The 15355-nt window shown below is 43.2% G+C and overlaps 2 protein-coding genes and 1 long non-coding RNA gene across 15 annotated transcripts in view; 1 reads left to right on the top strand and 2 right to left on the bottom strand.

Annotated features, from left to right (window-relative positions):
- Positions 1-15355, top strand: part of IFT81 (intraflagellar transport 81) — a 210804-nt gene that overhangs the window by 14356 nt on the left and 181093 nt on the right. The gene's annotated exons all lie outside the window — the stretch shown is intronic.
- Positions 1-15355, bottom strand: part of LOC131489377 (uncharacterized) — a 199831-nt gene that overhangs the window by 101242 nt on the left and 83234 nt on the right. The window lies entirely within an intron of this gene.
- The window catches only part of P2RX7 (purinergic receptor P2X 7), a 45957-nt gene continuing 41998 nt past the window's right edge, over positions 11397-15355 (bottom strand). For all 5 annotated transcript variants that reach the window (XM_058691296.1, XM_058691295.1, XM_058691299.1 and 2 more), the window contains one exon: positions 11397-11938. In XM_058691296.1, coding sequence (XP_058547279.1) covers positions 11447-11938 — 492 coding nt within the window. In that variant the 3' untranslated portion in view covers positions 11397-11446. The remainder of the gene's footprint in view (positions 11939-15355) is intronic.

Genomic DNA, 15355 nt, shown 5'->3' with positions numbered 1-15355 from the left:
CTGTATCATATTGATCATCGAAGGAAATATATATTCTAATTAATGTCTGTTTTTGTAAATGTTCTATGTGTACCCTAAAAGAATGTGCATCCTTGGCTGGGTGTTGAATTCCTTATATATCTACTAGCTCAAGGGAGGCCCTCTCTAAGGAAGTGCATTTGAGCTGAGATCTGAACATCAGGAAGGAGCCAACTCTGAAAATCGGGAAGAAAGGATCCCAGGAAGAGGGAACAAGTGTAAGGGCCCTGAGGTACAAACAAGCTTGGTATGTTCCAGGAGCAGAAAGAGGGCAGTATGAATGGAGTGTAGTGGGCAAGGAGGAGAGTGAAGTGAGCTAAGACCCTGAGAGGTAGTCAGGGGCCAGATCAAATAGGGCCTCAGAGACAATGGTATGAACTTTGGATTTTATTTTTCTCTCTCTTTTTTTAAATGTTTATTTTTGAGTGACAGAGAGACAGAGTGCAAGTGGAGGAGGGATAGAAAGAGAGAGAGACACAGAATCCGAAGCAGGCTCCAGGTTCTGAGCTGTCAGCACAGAGCCCGACGCAGGGCTCGAACTCACAGACTGTGAGATCATTACCTGAGCTGAAATTGGACGCTTAACCGACTGAGCCACCCAGGCGTCCCTGGAGGAATCATTTTCATATTAAAAGTGCTTAAGAGGGGCGCCTGGGTGGCTCGGTTGGTTAAGCGTCCGACTTCAGCTCAGGTCATGATCTCACGGTCCGTGAGTTCGAGCCCCGCGTCGGGCTCTGTGCTGACAGCTCAGAGCCTGGAGCCTGTTTCAGATTCTGTGTCTCCCTCTCTCTCTGCTCCTCCCCTGTTCATGCTCTGTCTCTCTCTGTCTCAAAAATAAATAAACGTTAAAAAAAAATTTAAAAAAAAAAGTGCTTAAGAGATCATATTCAGCCCTGCCTTTTCCTTTTGCAAATAAGAAAACTAAGATGAGGTCTCAAGGGTTCTCACAGCTAGTTGTTTGCAGCCCAGGCTCTTTGATAGATTAGCTCCTAAAAAGGAGGACTCCATTTTTATATAATTTCATTGAAATGTTATTGAAAGGAATCTTATCTTGTTATGAACCCCTTTGTAAAACAAAAATCACTTTCACCCACACTATTTACTTTTTTTGTAAATGTGGATTCTTTTAGATTGGATTTATTTAAAGTGAATTTCCCACAGGAATTCTTTTCTCTTCTAAAATGTTCTGCTCACTGTCATTTTACCCCTCTGCTTCAGGTCGACATTTGGATGTGTTTCTTCTATGAGGCAGCAGCTTCAGCTGCCCTTTATTCTCCTGGGGGCCACCTTCATTTCCAGGACGACCTTCCCAGCCCTTTTTTGATGAGGCCTCTGTGGCACATTCAGAAGCCTCTGCATCATGAAGACGCTCAGTAATGGTTCACTGGCTCTGCCTGGCTGCAGACAGGTTTTCCCACCTCACCCTCCGTGGAGGCCAACCACTTTGCTCTCCTGGCAACAGGAACAACTGTAGACGTACCCTGAACAAGCAAAGCTGAATCCAAGTGCTGTGCCAGGCAGTCCTCAAACTGTGAATGGTCGCAGTGCACATTCGATGCCTACCTGCATATGAGCCTGACTCAACACAGGGATCAGCAAGTGCCTTTGTGAACCTTGTCCTCTAGCGCTTCATCTGAAGCGAAGGCAGAGTTATTCCCATTGGGAAAGTAGACATTTTTTTTTCCTGATGGTGGATGGCAAAGTCAATGCCTCAGGCAAGGTCAGTGCTTGAGTTGCGCCCTAAGAAAGCCAAAGGTAAGATTTATACCCACCAACCTCTGGCTTATCCCTTCTTCCTTGCACATCCTTGCAAATATTGTTCTTCTGGCTTGCTGGCCCTGCTGGGGTCTCCACTGGAATATTTGCTTACAAGACACATTTATATGCCTTTGGGGGGTATGAGGAAATCTGAACAGAAAGCTGGCCGCAGCCTCCATTTGAGACTCAGACTAAAAGAAAGTCTAGATGCTGTAAAGAAAGTACATATTTTTAATACCATAAAGAAATATCCACAAAATGTAAAAATTGCTCAGTTGCCTATGCATTAGTTTTTGGTTTTGTTTTTGGCAATTTAAAAAATTGTGGTAAATATATATATACCATAAATTTGATTTCAACTATTTCTAAGTGTACAATTCAGTGGCATTAAGTATATTTACAATGTTGTACAACCATCATCACCATCCATCATCACCATCCATCTCTAGAACTTTTTCATCCTCCCGAATAGAAGCTCTGAACCCATTAAACACCAGCTTTCTATTTCCCTCCTCCCCTAGCATCTGGTAACCTTTATTCTACTTTCAGTCTCTATGGATTTGCCTGTTTTGGGTATTTCGTGTAAATAGAATGATACAGCGTGTGGCTTTTTGTGTCTGATTTATTTCACTTAGCATAATGTTTTTAAGGTTCATCCATGTTGTAGAATGTATCAGAACTCCATCCCATTTTATGGCCAAATGATATTCCATTGTATACATACATCCCATTTTGTTTATCCACTCATCTGTTGGTGGACACTGGGTTGTTACCATCTTTTGGCTATTGTCAGTAATGCTGCTATGGACATTTGTGTATGGGTATGTATTTGAGTCCCTGCTTTCAGTCCTTTTGGGTATATACCTAGAAGTGGAATAGTTGGATCATATGGAAATTCTATATTTCAGTATCTGACGAACTGCCAAGTCCAAGCATTATGTTTTATATTCAGGATATATTTGTTACAATTAAAAAGAAAGAAAGGAGGTGTATTTGGTAGGACTGCCATAACAAAGCACCATAGACAGTGTGGTTTATTTATTTATTTATTTTAATAAAGAAATATTTATTATAATAAAAAAATTGTATATCAGAAAAAATACCCTAAAGCTAGTCTATTTCTTTTTTTTTAATATGAAATTTATTGTCAAATTGGTTTCCATACAACACCCAGTGCTCATCCCAAAAGATGCCCTCTTCAATACCCATAACCCACCCTCCCCTCCCTCCCACCCCCCATCAGCCCTGAGTTTGTTCTCATTTTTTAGGAGTCTCTTATGCTTTGGCTCTCTCCCACTCTAACCTCTTTTTTTTTTTTCCTTCCCCTCCCCCATGGGTTCCTGTTAAGTTTCTCAGAATCCACAAGAGTGAAAACATATGGTATCTGTCTTTCTCTGTATGGCTTATTTCACTTAGCATCACACTCTCCAGCTCTGTCCACGTTGCTACAAAGGGCCATATTTCATTCTTTCTCATTGCCACGTAGTACTCCATTGTGTATATAAACCACAGTTTCTTTATCCATTCATCAGTTGATGGACATTTAGACTCTTTCCATCATTTGGCTATTGTTGAGAGTGCTGCTATAAACATTGGGGTACAAGTGCCCCTATGCATTAGTACTCCTGTATCCCTTGGGTAAATTCCTAGCAGTGCTACTGCTGGATCATAGGGCAGGTCTATTTTTAATTTTTTGAGGAACCTCCACATTGTTTTCCAGAGCGGCTGCACCAGTTTGCATTCCCACCAACAGTGCAAGAGGGTTCCCGTTTTTCCACATCCTCTCCAGCATCTATAGTCTCCTGATTTGTTCATTTTGGCCACTCTGACTGGCGTGAGGTGATATCTGAGTGTGGTTTTGATTTGTATTTCCCTGATGAGGAGCGACGTTGAGCATCTTTTCATGTGCCTGTTGGCCATCCGAATGTCATCTTTAGAGAAGTGTCTATTCATGTTTTCTGCCCATTTCTTCACTGGATTAGACAGTGTGGTTTAAACAATAGAAATCTGTTTCCTTACAATTCTGGAGGGTAAAACTCCAACATCTGTCTAGGTATCAACATGGTTCATTTTTTCTAGGCTTCTCTCCTAGTCCTTTCCCTCTGCACCTGTGTCCCAATCTCTTCTTATAAGGACACCAGTCAGATTGGAATAGAGCCCACCTGTATGATCTCATTTTACCTTAATCACCTCATTGAAGGCTATATCCCCCAAACCAGTCATATTCTGAGATAATGGGGGTTAGTATTTCAACATGTGCATCCAGTGGGGGTGCAAACTTCAGCCCATGACAGGGTAGAGAGCCAGCCATAAGCTAACTCTTCATTAACTTACCTAAACCATGATAGAAAACTGAAAAGATGGTTTTTAATCTGGATTTTTGGATTTCAGGAAATGCCATTGACCTTTTCTGATATCTCTAAATTGATTTGTCATTATCCATGGTATATTCCAATGAGGAATGAGGAGGCTCTTCTTAAATGTACATTCAAGAAAGATTAAAGGTTTTTAACAAATACTATCTTTGCTGGAAAAGAGAGAGAGCAAGAGAGCACTCTTATTAAAGGCTCACCTTGTCCTTAAGGAAAAATGTCATGCACATTGTGTCCTGCCTTGACTGTCTCTCAGTGTCATTTGATACCCATCTCTGGCATCATCTTAAGTTGCTGTGTGCAACTCTGTTACATGAGTGTGCCTTAACATATTTGACCAATCCCCCATTGTTGGACCTGAAGGAATTTAACACAATTCTTTCTTGGATTCTTTCTTTTCTTCCTGTCACCATCACCAACTTAGGAGTCCAGGTTGCTTCCTTTTTTTTTTTTTTTTTAATATATGAAATTTATTGTCAAATTGGTTTCCATGCAACACCCAGTGCTCATCCCAAAAGATGCCCTCTTCAGTACCCATCACCACCCTCCCTTCCCTCCCACCCCCCATCAGCCCTCAGTTTGTTCTCATTTTTTAAGAGTCTCTTATGCTTTGGCTCTCTCCCATTTTAACCTCTCTCTCTCTTTTTTTTTTTTTCCTTTTCCTTCCCCTCCCCCAGGGGTTCCTGTCAGGTTGCTTCCTTAGTCACTCCTATATGATCCCAGCCAACTTTCTAGGTTTCCCCTCCAGCCAACATCCTCATGACTGCCCAAAGGATGTTCTTGAGTCACTGCTCTCCTCATGTCCCTGGGCAACCCAAGAGTTGCCCCATCTTGACTTTGCAATTGGTCCAAACATCTATGCTTTTTTTTTCTGTTTGTTTTGTTTAAGGAAGTTCCTCAAATCAGTCTCTTTTTAATCTTCATCTCCTTTCTGGGGAGCCAGCCACGTCTACCAGTAATCTGAGCACATACATTCTCATTTCTTTCTGGGCCTGCTTCATGCTGCTGTTCCTGTCAGCAGTGCCTCTTCTCATCCCACCAGACAGTGTGTCCCATGTTCCCGCTCTCTTCGTCTAGGGAGGGCCAGCTCATGTCTCACGAGCTCCACAAAGCCCCCCATGGTTACTCTTGCCTGTGTGGATTTTGCCTTTCTTTAACCTTCTGGTTCGCTGGGATGGACCCACACCATTTATGAAGCAGTAAGAAAACAAGTCCCTCCCCAAATAGACCCAGAAGACGAGGACTGTATAGTAAATGTCCCTGTCATACTCACCATCGGACAGCTCTTGGAACACACTTTTTTTCCACTTCAGTGTTTGCACTTGCTGTCCCTGTGTTCCTCCAACTTGTCAACTTCCTGACACTCACATCCAGCTTAAATGCCACTTCCTTGGAGAGGCCATCCCTGACCCCAGTCAGAAGTAATTTTATTGTTTCTTCACAGCATGCTGCTTGTTTTTCTCATACCCTTTATCCCAAGCTATTCCCATCTCATTTCTTTACATATCGCTTACCTGCTTCCCCTGCTGCACCTAGCCTCCAGGGGAGCCTGTCTTGTTTACTTGTTTATCCACACCACCTGTGCAGTGCTGGGTTGCTTGGTAAATGTTTGCTGAGGGGATTAATGAGATTGAATGGAATGGGGATAGAGAAAGGGGCAGGGGACATGGAGATTGTCCCTTGGATTTCTGGTTTGGGAAATTGAGCTGATGGCAGGTGACGCTATTACTGGCTTGGAACTTCTGGAGGAGCACCTGTGGGTGAGGTGGAGAGAGCAGAGATAGATAGTGATTTCTCCTTTGTACCCATTTGATTTGCCTCTAAAGTATTTTAAGTAGAATATCTAGAGGTGGTTAAATATATGGGCCTGGGGTTTAGGAGCGATACTAGGGCACCATCCAAATAACAGGGGCGCCTGGGTGGCTCAGTTGGTTAAGCATCTGGCTCATGGTTTGTGAGATAGAGCCCTGAGTTGGGCTCCATGCTGACAGCGTGGAGGCTGCTTGGGATCCTCTCTCCCTCTCTGCCCTTCCCCTGCTCGTGCTCTCTCTCTTTCTCTCTCTCTCAAAATAAATAAATAAACTTAAAAAAATAACATCAATGACTAGCTAGCATATTTAGACCTATGGCTAAAACTTTATTTAAAAAAAATTGTTTTAATGTTCATTCTTGAGAGAGAGACAGAGACAGAGAAGGAGAGAGAACACAAGTGGGGGAGAGGCAGAGAGAGAGGGTGACACAGAATCTGAAGCAGCCTCCAGGCTCTGAGCTGTCAGCACAGAGTCCAGTGTAGGGCTCGAACCCATGATCTGCGAGATCATGATCTGAGCAGAAGTTGGATGCTTAACTGACTGAGCCACGCAGGTGCCCCTGAAACTTTAAAAAATAATAATAGCCAACATTATTGAGTGCTTACACTGCAACAGGTGGTGAGCAAAGTGCTCTACATACATTTACACTTGTAATATTTAAGACTTAAAACAACCCTTGGACACAAAGATACAACTGAGCATTCTAAGAATTGGATAAACTGCCTGAGGCCACTGAGCTAATTAGTGAGTGAGCAGGATTTGACTTCAGGTGATCAGTTTCCAGAGTCTCTTTCCTACTGTACCATGTGCTGGAATAGGCATGCAATGGACCCCAAACCAAGATTAACCCTTTGCCTTTGAGGAGCTTATTTTTTGCTTGGGGAAATAAAATATAGCTCATAAGTTACCATACTCAACAAGCTTGCATAAGACACTTATTCAACCTTGTCAAGAATGGCAGTTATTTAGGGGTGCCTGGGTGGCTCAGTTGGTTAAGCATCTGACTCTTGATTTTGGCTCAGGTCATGATCTCACAGTTTGTGAGTTCGAGCCCCGTGTCATGCTCTTTACTGATAGTGCAGGGCTTGCTTGGGATTCTCTCCCTCTCCCATTCTCTCTGTCCCTCCCTTGATCTTTCCTTCTCTCAAAATTAATAAAATGAACTTAAAAAAAAAAGGCAATTATTTGGTTAAAATGGCCAGTCAGTGTTAGCTACCTCCTCTGCTGATTCCAGAAGACTCAGTCTCATGTGACCTTGACAATTAAGAGGAACTAAGGATGTTAGAAATGCAAAATCCTCTCTGTGAATCATGTCTGGAAACATAATTTGTAATCCTTCTGGTACTGGAAAAGAGGAAACTGAAAGATCACAGTAAAAGCAAAAAAAGATAGTGATCTCTTCCAAAGAGGGCAGAAGTGAGTCAGGGGACACTCGGGATTCCCAGAATGATGACTGCATGGGATTAGAATATGGGTTGAGAAATATATAAGCAGTAGGAAGTGAAAAACCACACCCAGTGGACACGTTTGGCTCATTTGAATAAAAGGGGGGGGTGGTGGTCCCAGTTTCTTGCAGGCTCTACAAGGCAGGGCTTTATACAGATAGTGACTGCGCAGAAACCATGCCAAGCCTTTTAATTTTTGAGGGCGGCCAGTTGGCCAGGAATTAGGGGTGTTTTAATCACCTCCTTTTCACCCCATTGGTGAGGGAAGGATTCCCATCCTAAGATTATGGAGATGGCCAAATGCATGACACCCATCATTACACAGGTGAAAATGGCAGCAGTTTATTAATCACATAATCAGAGGTCAGAAGGTTGCATTTGGGAACAGAGTGAACAACCAGAGGCAGTGGGAGGCAGTCATGTTTTGCAGTATCATGAGAGTGAGGTGCCCTGTGGCTCCCACAGGAGGATGTGATTGTCTTTTGGATAATTCCATGGGTGGCAGAGAACTCAAACTCTCTATTCAGGGGTCAGCAGAAAGTGCATCTGCTCCATATGCCAAAGAAGGTCATTTGTCTAGGTGACTTCTTCTATGGGAACAGGTTGGGGAGGGGAATTTGCATTTAAGCCACTAGGCCCTCCTGATTTCACCAAATGTCAAGCTGTAATGGTTCATAGAACTTAGGGAAACCCTTGCTTACATTTACTGGTTTATTATAAAGGATATAATAAAAGATACAGATGAACAACCAAATGAAGAAGTACATAGAGCAAGGTCCTTAAGGGGCCTGAGCACAGATGCTTCTGTCCCTGTGGAGTTGGGGAACACCACCCTTCCAGCATGTAGATGTATTCATCAATCCAGAAGCTCTCCAAATCTCACAATTTAGACAATTTTACGGGGGCTTCGTTACGTAGGCACAATCAATTATTAACTAAATTTCCAACTCCTCTCCATCCTGGAGGATGCAGAGTGGGGCTCAAAGTTCTAAGCTTCTGATCATGGCTTGGTCTCTCTGGTTACCAGCCCCCATCCTGAAGTTAGGAGCCCACCAAGAGTTGCCTCATTAGAATATAAGACACTCTTAACACCCAGAAAATTCCAAGGGATTTAGGAGCTCTGGGAACAGAGACCAAATATGTATCTTGGTGTCAGGAACTGGGAATAGAGACCGAATATATATCTTACTATGTCATAGTGCTTCAGTGAATATATGTTGAATGAAAGTGTCAATGAGTGACTGTGATTTGGGGATCTTCTGAGAAAAGGAAGTAAAAGCACTTCAGTTATCATAAATTATACATTACTTTTTATTATCAAAACAGTCTAGTTAAGACAAGTACATTGCCAAGCTAGAATTAGGAAGTGTTCAAAGACTTGTGCCCTCTGAAGAGAGGAATGCAAGTTCGTTACCAATGCTACATGAAATCTGTCAACGTTTACAAAAAAGCATGAACACAGACAGGAAACAGTGACTACCCGGCAATTACCATATAGAATAATGGAAGTAAGTCCAAGGAAACAGTCCCTACAAAGTGTGATTCTCCTTGGGATGCCTTTGCTGATGACATTACTTTATGCAGTAGGCTAAAAACAAGTTACAAATATGGTGCGTATTATTGCAGGAAGTGTCAGACATTTCACACACGGTTGGCATAACACATCACCCTCTCACCTAAAGCATCTGTGAGGAACGTAGAGGAGAATAGTAGGTGGATCCAGTGACTACCTGTCATTCCACATTCTGACTCCATTTGGGATCTCCAGAGGTGATAGAAACCAGGGAGAAGGCACCAGAAACAAAAACAAAAACAAACCCCAAAAAAGTATAAAGGCTCAGGGGTTGTCAGAATGGAGATCTGTAGCTCTTACATAGAATTCTAGGAGTAAAAGTTTAAATTCTGAAGAAGTAATGTATCATTCACTTTTCAAAAAGATCTCATATATATAAGAAGTCCTATCTACTACCTCTGAACAGTAGCAAAAATGAAAGTTCAGTCTGGCCTAGCTTATTCCTGAGTTTAAAGCCAGATAAAATCCTGGGTCAAAAAAAAAAAAGTGTCTTGTTCATATTTGATTTACATTAATACAGTAGAAAGCATCTGGTTTTCAAAAAGTATCTAAATGGCAAATATTGGAATATGTGCTAAAAAATCACAGATCCTTCATCACTCACAGTGTTGAATAGTGGTCTCTATTCTTTAAAATAGTTGTTTAGAGGGGCGCCTGGGTGGCTCGGTCGGTTAAGCATCCGACTTCGGCTCAGGTCATGATCTCACGGTCCGTGGGTTCGAGCCCCGTGTCGGGCTCTGTGCTGACAGCTCAGAGCCTGGAGCCTGTTTCCGATTCTGTGTCTCCCTCTCTCTGTGACCCTCCCCTGTTCATGCTCTGTCTCTCTCTGTCTCAAAAATAAATAAACGTTAAAAAAAATTAAATTAAAAATAGTTGTTTAGAAATAACCAATTCCAGTGCCAAAACTGTGAAAAGGAAATCCTGAAGGAGGATCCTAAAACCTCCTGACTCTCCATTTTCATATTCTTAGCAGTTGACGTATAGAAATGGTAAAGGTTTGGGTGTGAGTTACTTTTTAAGGAGCATCCAAACCTCATCCATTCTAATTGTCTGCAAAGTACAGAACGTTAAAGGCATAAACGTGGCCTTTTCTAGTTTTTAACAGCAGTAGCTACTTCCAGTCATAGAAGTAGGATGTGGATTAGAATGTATTGGGTAGCTCAGCAGTGAGATCGGATGGATTCCAGAGCTGGTCTGGTGGGTTACCTGATTTGGTCTGCAGCCCCGATAGAATTGCTGAACAGACACCTAAGCCCCTAAGGGACTTCTGTGGTGGTCCAGGTATAGGCTGAGCCTCTGTTCCAGTGAGTCAGGCTTGCTCTCTGTCCCAGTCATCTGTTGCTGTGTAACAAACAATCCAAATTTAGTGGCTTAAGACAACAGTTCCGTGGGTGCCTGGGTGGCTCAGTCGGTGAAGCGTCTGACTCGATTCCAGCTCAGGTCGTGATCTCATGGCTCGTTGGACTGAGCCCCCGTCAGGCTCTGTGCTGACAGTGCAGAGCCGGCTTAGGATTCTCTCTCTTTCTCTCTCTGCCTGTCCTCCGCTTGCACGTGCTCACTCTCTCTCAAAATAAATAAACGTTAAGACAAAAAGAACAGCAACAATTTTGTTCTGCGGGTTCCCTGGGAAGCATCTCATGCAATTGCAGTAATCTGTGAGCAGGGTGTGGAATGACCTGAAGGCTTCTCTCCCATGTCTAGTGAGTGGGTTTGGAAGGCCTGAAAGCTGGGGACTGGTCAGGTGTCTCTATTCTCCATGTGGCCACTTGCGCTTCCTCACAATAGGGTGGTCTCAGGATGGACGTTTATACCGGGGCTAGCTTCCTTCACAGCAGATGTGTCAAGGGACAGGAAGTGGAAGCTTCCTGTCAGCCTCAAGACCAAGACCCCAAAGCTGGCACAGCGTTACTTGTAGTACTGGATAAAGCAATCAGAGCTGCCCAGATGCAAGGGGAGGAGACATAACCCTCAGGTTCTGAGGCATCAGCGCCGAAGAATTTGTGGCCACTTTTAATCATCCACATTTTCCAACCAGCACCCAAACGGTTTGTTAGGGTTTGTTCATAGTTGTCCATTATCCCACTCTGGCCTCATAAGGAGCTGCTCTGCATTCATGTAGCTCTTTGTGCATGAGCAAGAAAGTTCATGTACACTCTCCCAATTTGTCCTCCCAGTATCTCTGTGAGATAGGTTGGGTAATAGGGCAACGAGGAACAGAGGTTAAAGGCCTAGGATCACACAACTTCCCAGTGACAGAACTGAGACATCAATCTGAATTTCTTGACTCGGTCCATGCTGAGGGGTTCTGGCTTTTGTGCCTATTTGTTCGGTCTGCTCTCTGACACACATAGAGCTGCAGGAGAGGAAAACACATTTCCCTTTGGCTGAAAATTTGGCCACAGATCTTTGCAGGTCAAGCTCAGGTTGCAAACAAAGGTCATGTTCACATGACTGCTCAGCCCCGTGCCTTCAGTAAGGACTCTTGAAGCCACTGTACTGGCCTTCACTCTTGGGAAACTCTCTCCGGATCCTCCAGCGGCAGCAGCTGGGCAGGATGGCAAAGTCAGCGAGGTCCTGGGAGCCGAAGCGCCAGGTGGTGTAGCACCTGTAGGCACAGTGCCGCAGCTGGCTGTTGGCGTTTTCGTCCAGCGCCAGCAAGGGCTCCTGGTAGAGCAGAAGGAACCGCAGGACGCGCCGGGACAAGACGAGCTTCCTGAATGGCTCTGAGGTGGTGATGCAGGCGCCAGCCTTTTTCCGACAGCACAGCTCCTCCAGGCACCTGTGGCTCTCAGGGAGTTGGGACGGGAGGCAGTGTCCACACTGGCACCAGGCAGGGCTGTCACCGAATCTAGGAGTCACTTCACTTAACAGCTGCATCTCCTCCGGCTGTCCAGGTATAGGGGGTGGGTCACAGAGAGACATGGGCAGCCTGGACAAGTCTGTGAAGTCCGTTGAGGGTCTCTGAAAAAGTCAAGTTTCCAAGCCCATCAGCAATGACAACCCCTAGGTATCTAGGTTCTTTAATTTTGGTATTAATTTATAAAATTACACCTAATATCCCGTGAATAGTAGCTCTCATTTATCAAATGTATGTATCAAGACTATGCTAGTGTTTTATAAACTCAACTTATTTAGCCTTTGAAGAACCTCATGAGATATGTGTCCTTATCTCCATTTTACAGATTTGGAAAGTGAAATTCAGAATAGCCAGGCCTCAAGGCAGGTATCACCTCTTCAGAGAGACTTTCTTGCCCTGACCACCCCAGTCTAGGGAGTTCCCGCCACCCAGGTCATTTTCTTGGCGCATCATGAGATACTGTGTTCTTCATCGTCCTTATCACTGTCTGAAATAATCTTCCTAATTGATATGTTCGCCTGATGATTCTTCTTCCACATGAAAGCGGGGGCCCTGTCTGCTTTGTTACTGCTGTATCCCCAGTGCCTAGGGCGGTACCCAGCACATTGTAGGCAGTAAATGTTTGTTGACTTTGCTCTGCTCTCTCCCTTTCCACCAGGCTCCTTCTTCCGGCAAATCCATTTGTTATCCTCCAAGAAAAGTTGCCATAATTCATATCTGTTCTTTGTAACACAGACCTTCATTCACAGAGTTTGAGTCTGTACCTTTATTTATTTTTAATGTTTGTTTATTTTTGAGAGAGAGAGAGAGATAGAGTGTGAGTTGGGGAGGGGCAGAGAGAGAAGGAGACACAGAATCTGAAGCAGGCTCCAGGCTCTGAGCTGTCAGCACAGAGCCGGACATGGGGCTTGAACTCACGAGCGGTGAGATCATGACTTGAGCTGAAATCAGATGCCCAACCTACTGAGCCACCCAGGTGCCCCTGAGTACATTCCTTTAAATTAAGTAGTTCTTATACATGAGCGCGTACAGCAGCACTATTTACAATAGCCAAAGGGTAAAAACAACCCAAATGTCTGCCAACGGATGAATGGATAAAAATGTTATGTCCAAAGACTTGTACTTTCAGAGATCATTTCTATAGTTTGTTAAAAATATGTTATATCCATGCAGTGGAGTATTATTCATCTAAAAAAAATAGGAGCAATGTACTGACACCTGCTACAACATGGATGAAACTTGAAAACATTATGAAAAGTGAAAGAAGTCAGACACAAAAATCATACAAATTTTGTATGATTCTGTTTATATGAAATGTCCCAGATAGATGCATCCATGCTGACAGAAAGCAGATGGATGATTGCCAGGAAAAAAATTATTTCCAGGGACCAGGGGGAAGTGGGTATGAGGAGTAACTGCTGAGTGAATACAGGGTTTCCTTGTGGGTTGATGAAAATGTTCTGGAACTAGATAGTGCAATGGTTGCACAGCATTGTGGATAAACTTTTGAATTTTGAATTTTAAATGTCACTGAATTGTACACTTTACAATGGTTAAAATGGTAAATTTTATGTTGTGTGTATTCCTCCCTGCCCAAAGTTCACATTACACCCAAATCCAGCAAGGACATTTCAAGAATGGAAAAATTTTGGCCAGCCTCTCTCAATAAGAGATATAAAATCTTAAGTATTTGTGAATCAAATCCAGCAATAAATACAAAGAATAATACATTACATTCAAGTTGATTTTATTGCAGGAATACAAGGTTGGCTTAATATTTGGAAATCAATTTGTGTAATTCACCACATAACAGAAAAAGGAAAGCTTATTGATCATTTTTTTAAAAAGCAGAAAAAAGCATTATTTTAAAATTCAGTATCCATTTATGATAAAAATTCTTAGCAAGCTGAGAACAGAGGGGCTTCCTTCCTTTCTTCCTTCTTTTCTTTCTTTCTTTCTTTCTTTCTTTCTTTCTTTCTTTCTTTCTTTCTTTCTTTCCTTCATATTTTATTTTTGAGAGAGCATAAACTGAGGAGGGGCAGAGAGAGAGAGGGACAGAGGATCTGAAATGGGCTCTGCACTGACAGCAGCGAGCCAGATGTGGGGCTCGAACTCACGAACTGTGAGATCATGACCTGAGCTAAAGTCGGACACTCACCTAATTGAGCCACCCAGGTGCCCCCAGAGGGGACTTTTCTTAATCTAATAAAGCATTCATTAAAACCCTACAGCAGGGGTGCCCAGGTGGCTTGGTCAGTTAAGTGTCTGTCTCTTGATTTCAGCTCGTGTCTTGATTTCAAGGTTCATGAGTTTGAGCTCCATATCGGGCTCTGTGCTAGCAGTGTGGAGCCTGCTTGGGATTCTCATTCTCTCCCTCTTTCTCTGCCTCTCCCCCACTTGCTTGCGTTCTCACTCTCTATCTCAAAAATAAATAAATAAACTTAAAAAAAAAACCTACAGCAAATACTGTAGTAAAATATAGAAAGTTTTCTTCCTGAGGTAGGGAAGGAGACAAAGAGGCTTGCTATTACAGCTTCTAATCAGTATTGTACCAGAGGTCCTAGCAGGTGTAATAAACACCAGGAGCTGGAAGAGGCAAAGAAGGATCCTCTAGAGCCTTCAGGCGGAGCCCTACCAATGTTTTGATTTCAGACTTACAGCCTCCAGAATTGTGAGAAAATGAATTTCTGTTGTTTTAAGCTACTTAATTTTGTGGTGACTTATTATGGCAGCTATAGAAATAATACAGTTAGTGAAGCTATCCGGCAATCAGAGCTGCTGAGGAGAGTGGGAATTAAAGCACTTCCTTTAGGAGTGGCTGGGTGGCTGAGATGGTTAGGTGACCTACTCTTGATTTTAGCTCAGGTCATGATTTCATGGTTCATGAGATTGAGCCCTGCATGGGGCTCTGTGCTGACAGCTAGGAGCCTGTTTGGGATTCTCTCTCCCGATCTCTCTGCCCCTTCCCTTCTCAAAAACAAACAAAAAGCAAACCACCCCCTTTAGAGAATGGTTTGGTAGTATCATATGCCTGTCTTCTGATCCAGCAGGTCCAGTTGTAGGTACTATATGTTTACCATGGCAGAATTTTTGGCATGAGCTCCAAACTGGAAACTACCCAAATGTCCATCAACTATAGAAGGCATAAATAAATTGGATGTTTATAAAATGGAAATGATACACAATGAGAATGAACTATTGCTATATTCAGTGTTATGGATGACTCACAAAAATAATGTTGAATGAAAGAAGCCAGGGGCGCCTGGGTGGCTCAGTCGGTTAAGCCTCCGACTTCGGCTCAGGTCACGATCTCACAGTCCGTGAGTTCGAGCCCCAAGTCGGGCTCTGGGCTGATGGCTCAGAGCCTGGAGCCTGCTTCCGATTCTGTGTCTCCCTCTCTCTGACCCTCCCCCGTTCATGCTCTGTCTCTCTCTGTCTCAAAAATAAATAAACGTTAAAAAAAAATTTTTTTTAAAAAGAAAGAAGCCAGACACTCCACAGAGTATATACTAAATACACAT

Source organism: Neofelis nebulosa, chromosome 11 (assembly GCF_028018385.1).
Source record: "Neofelis nebulosa isolate mNeoNeb1 chromosome 11, mNeoNeb1.pri, whole genome shotgun sequence".
NCBI classification, from domain to species: Eukaryota; Metazoa; Chordata; class Mammalia; order Carnivora; family Felidae; genus Neofelis; species Neofelis nebulosa.
Note: the sequence above shows the minus strand (reverse complement) of the source record. Positions and strands in the feature narration are given on the sequence as shown.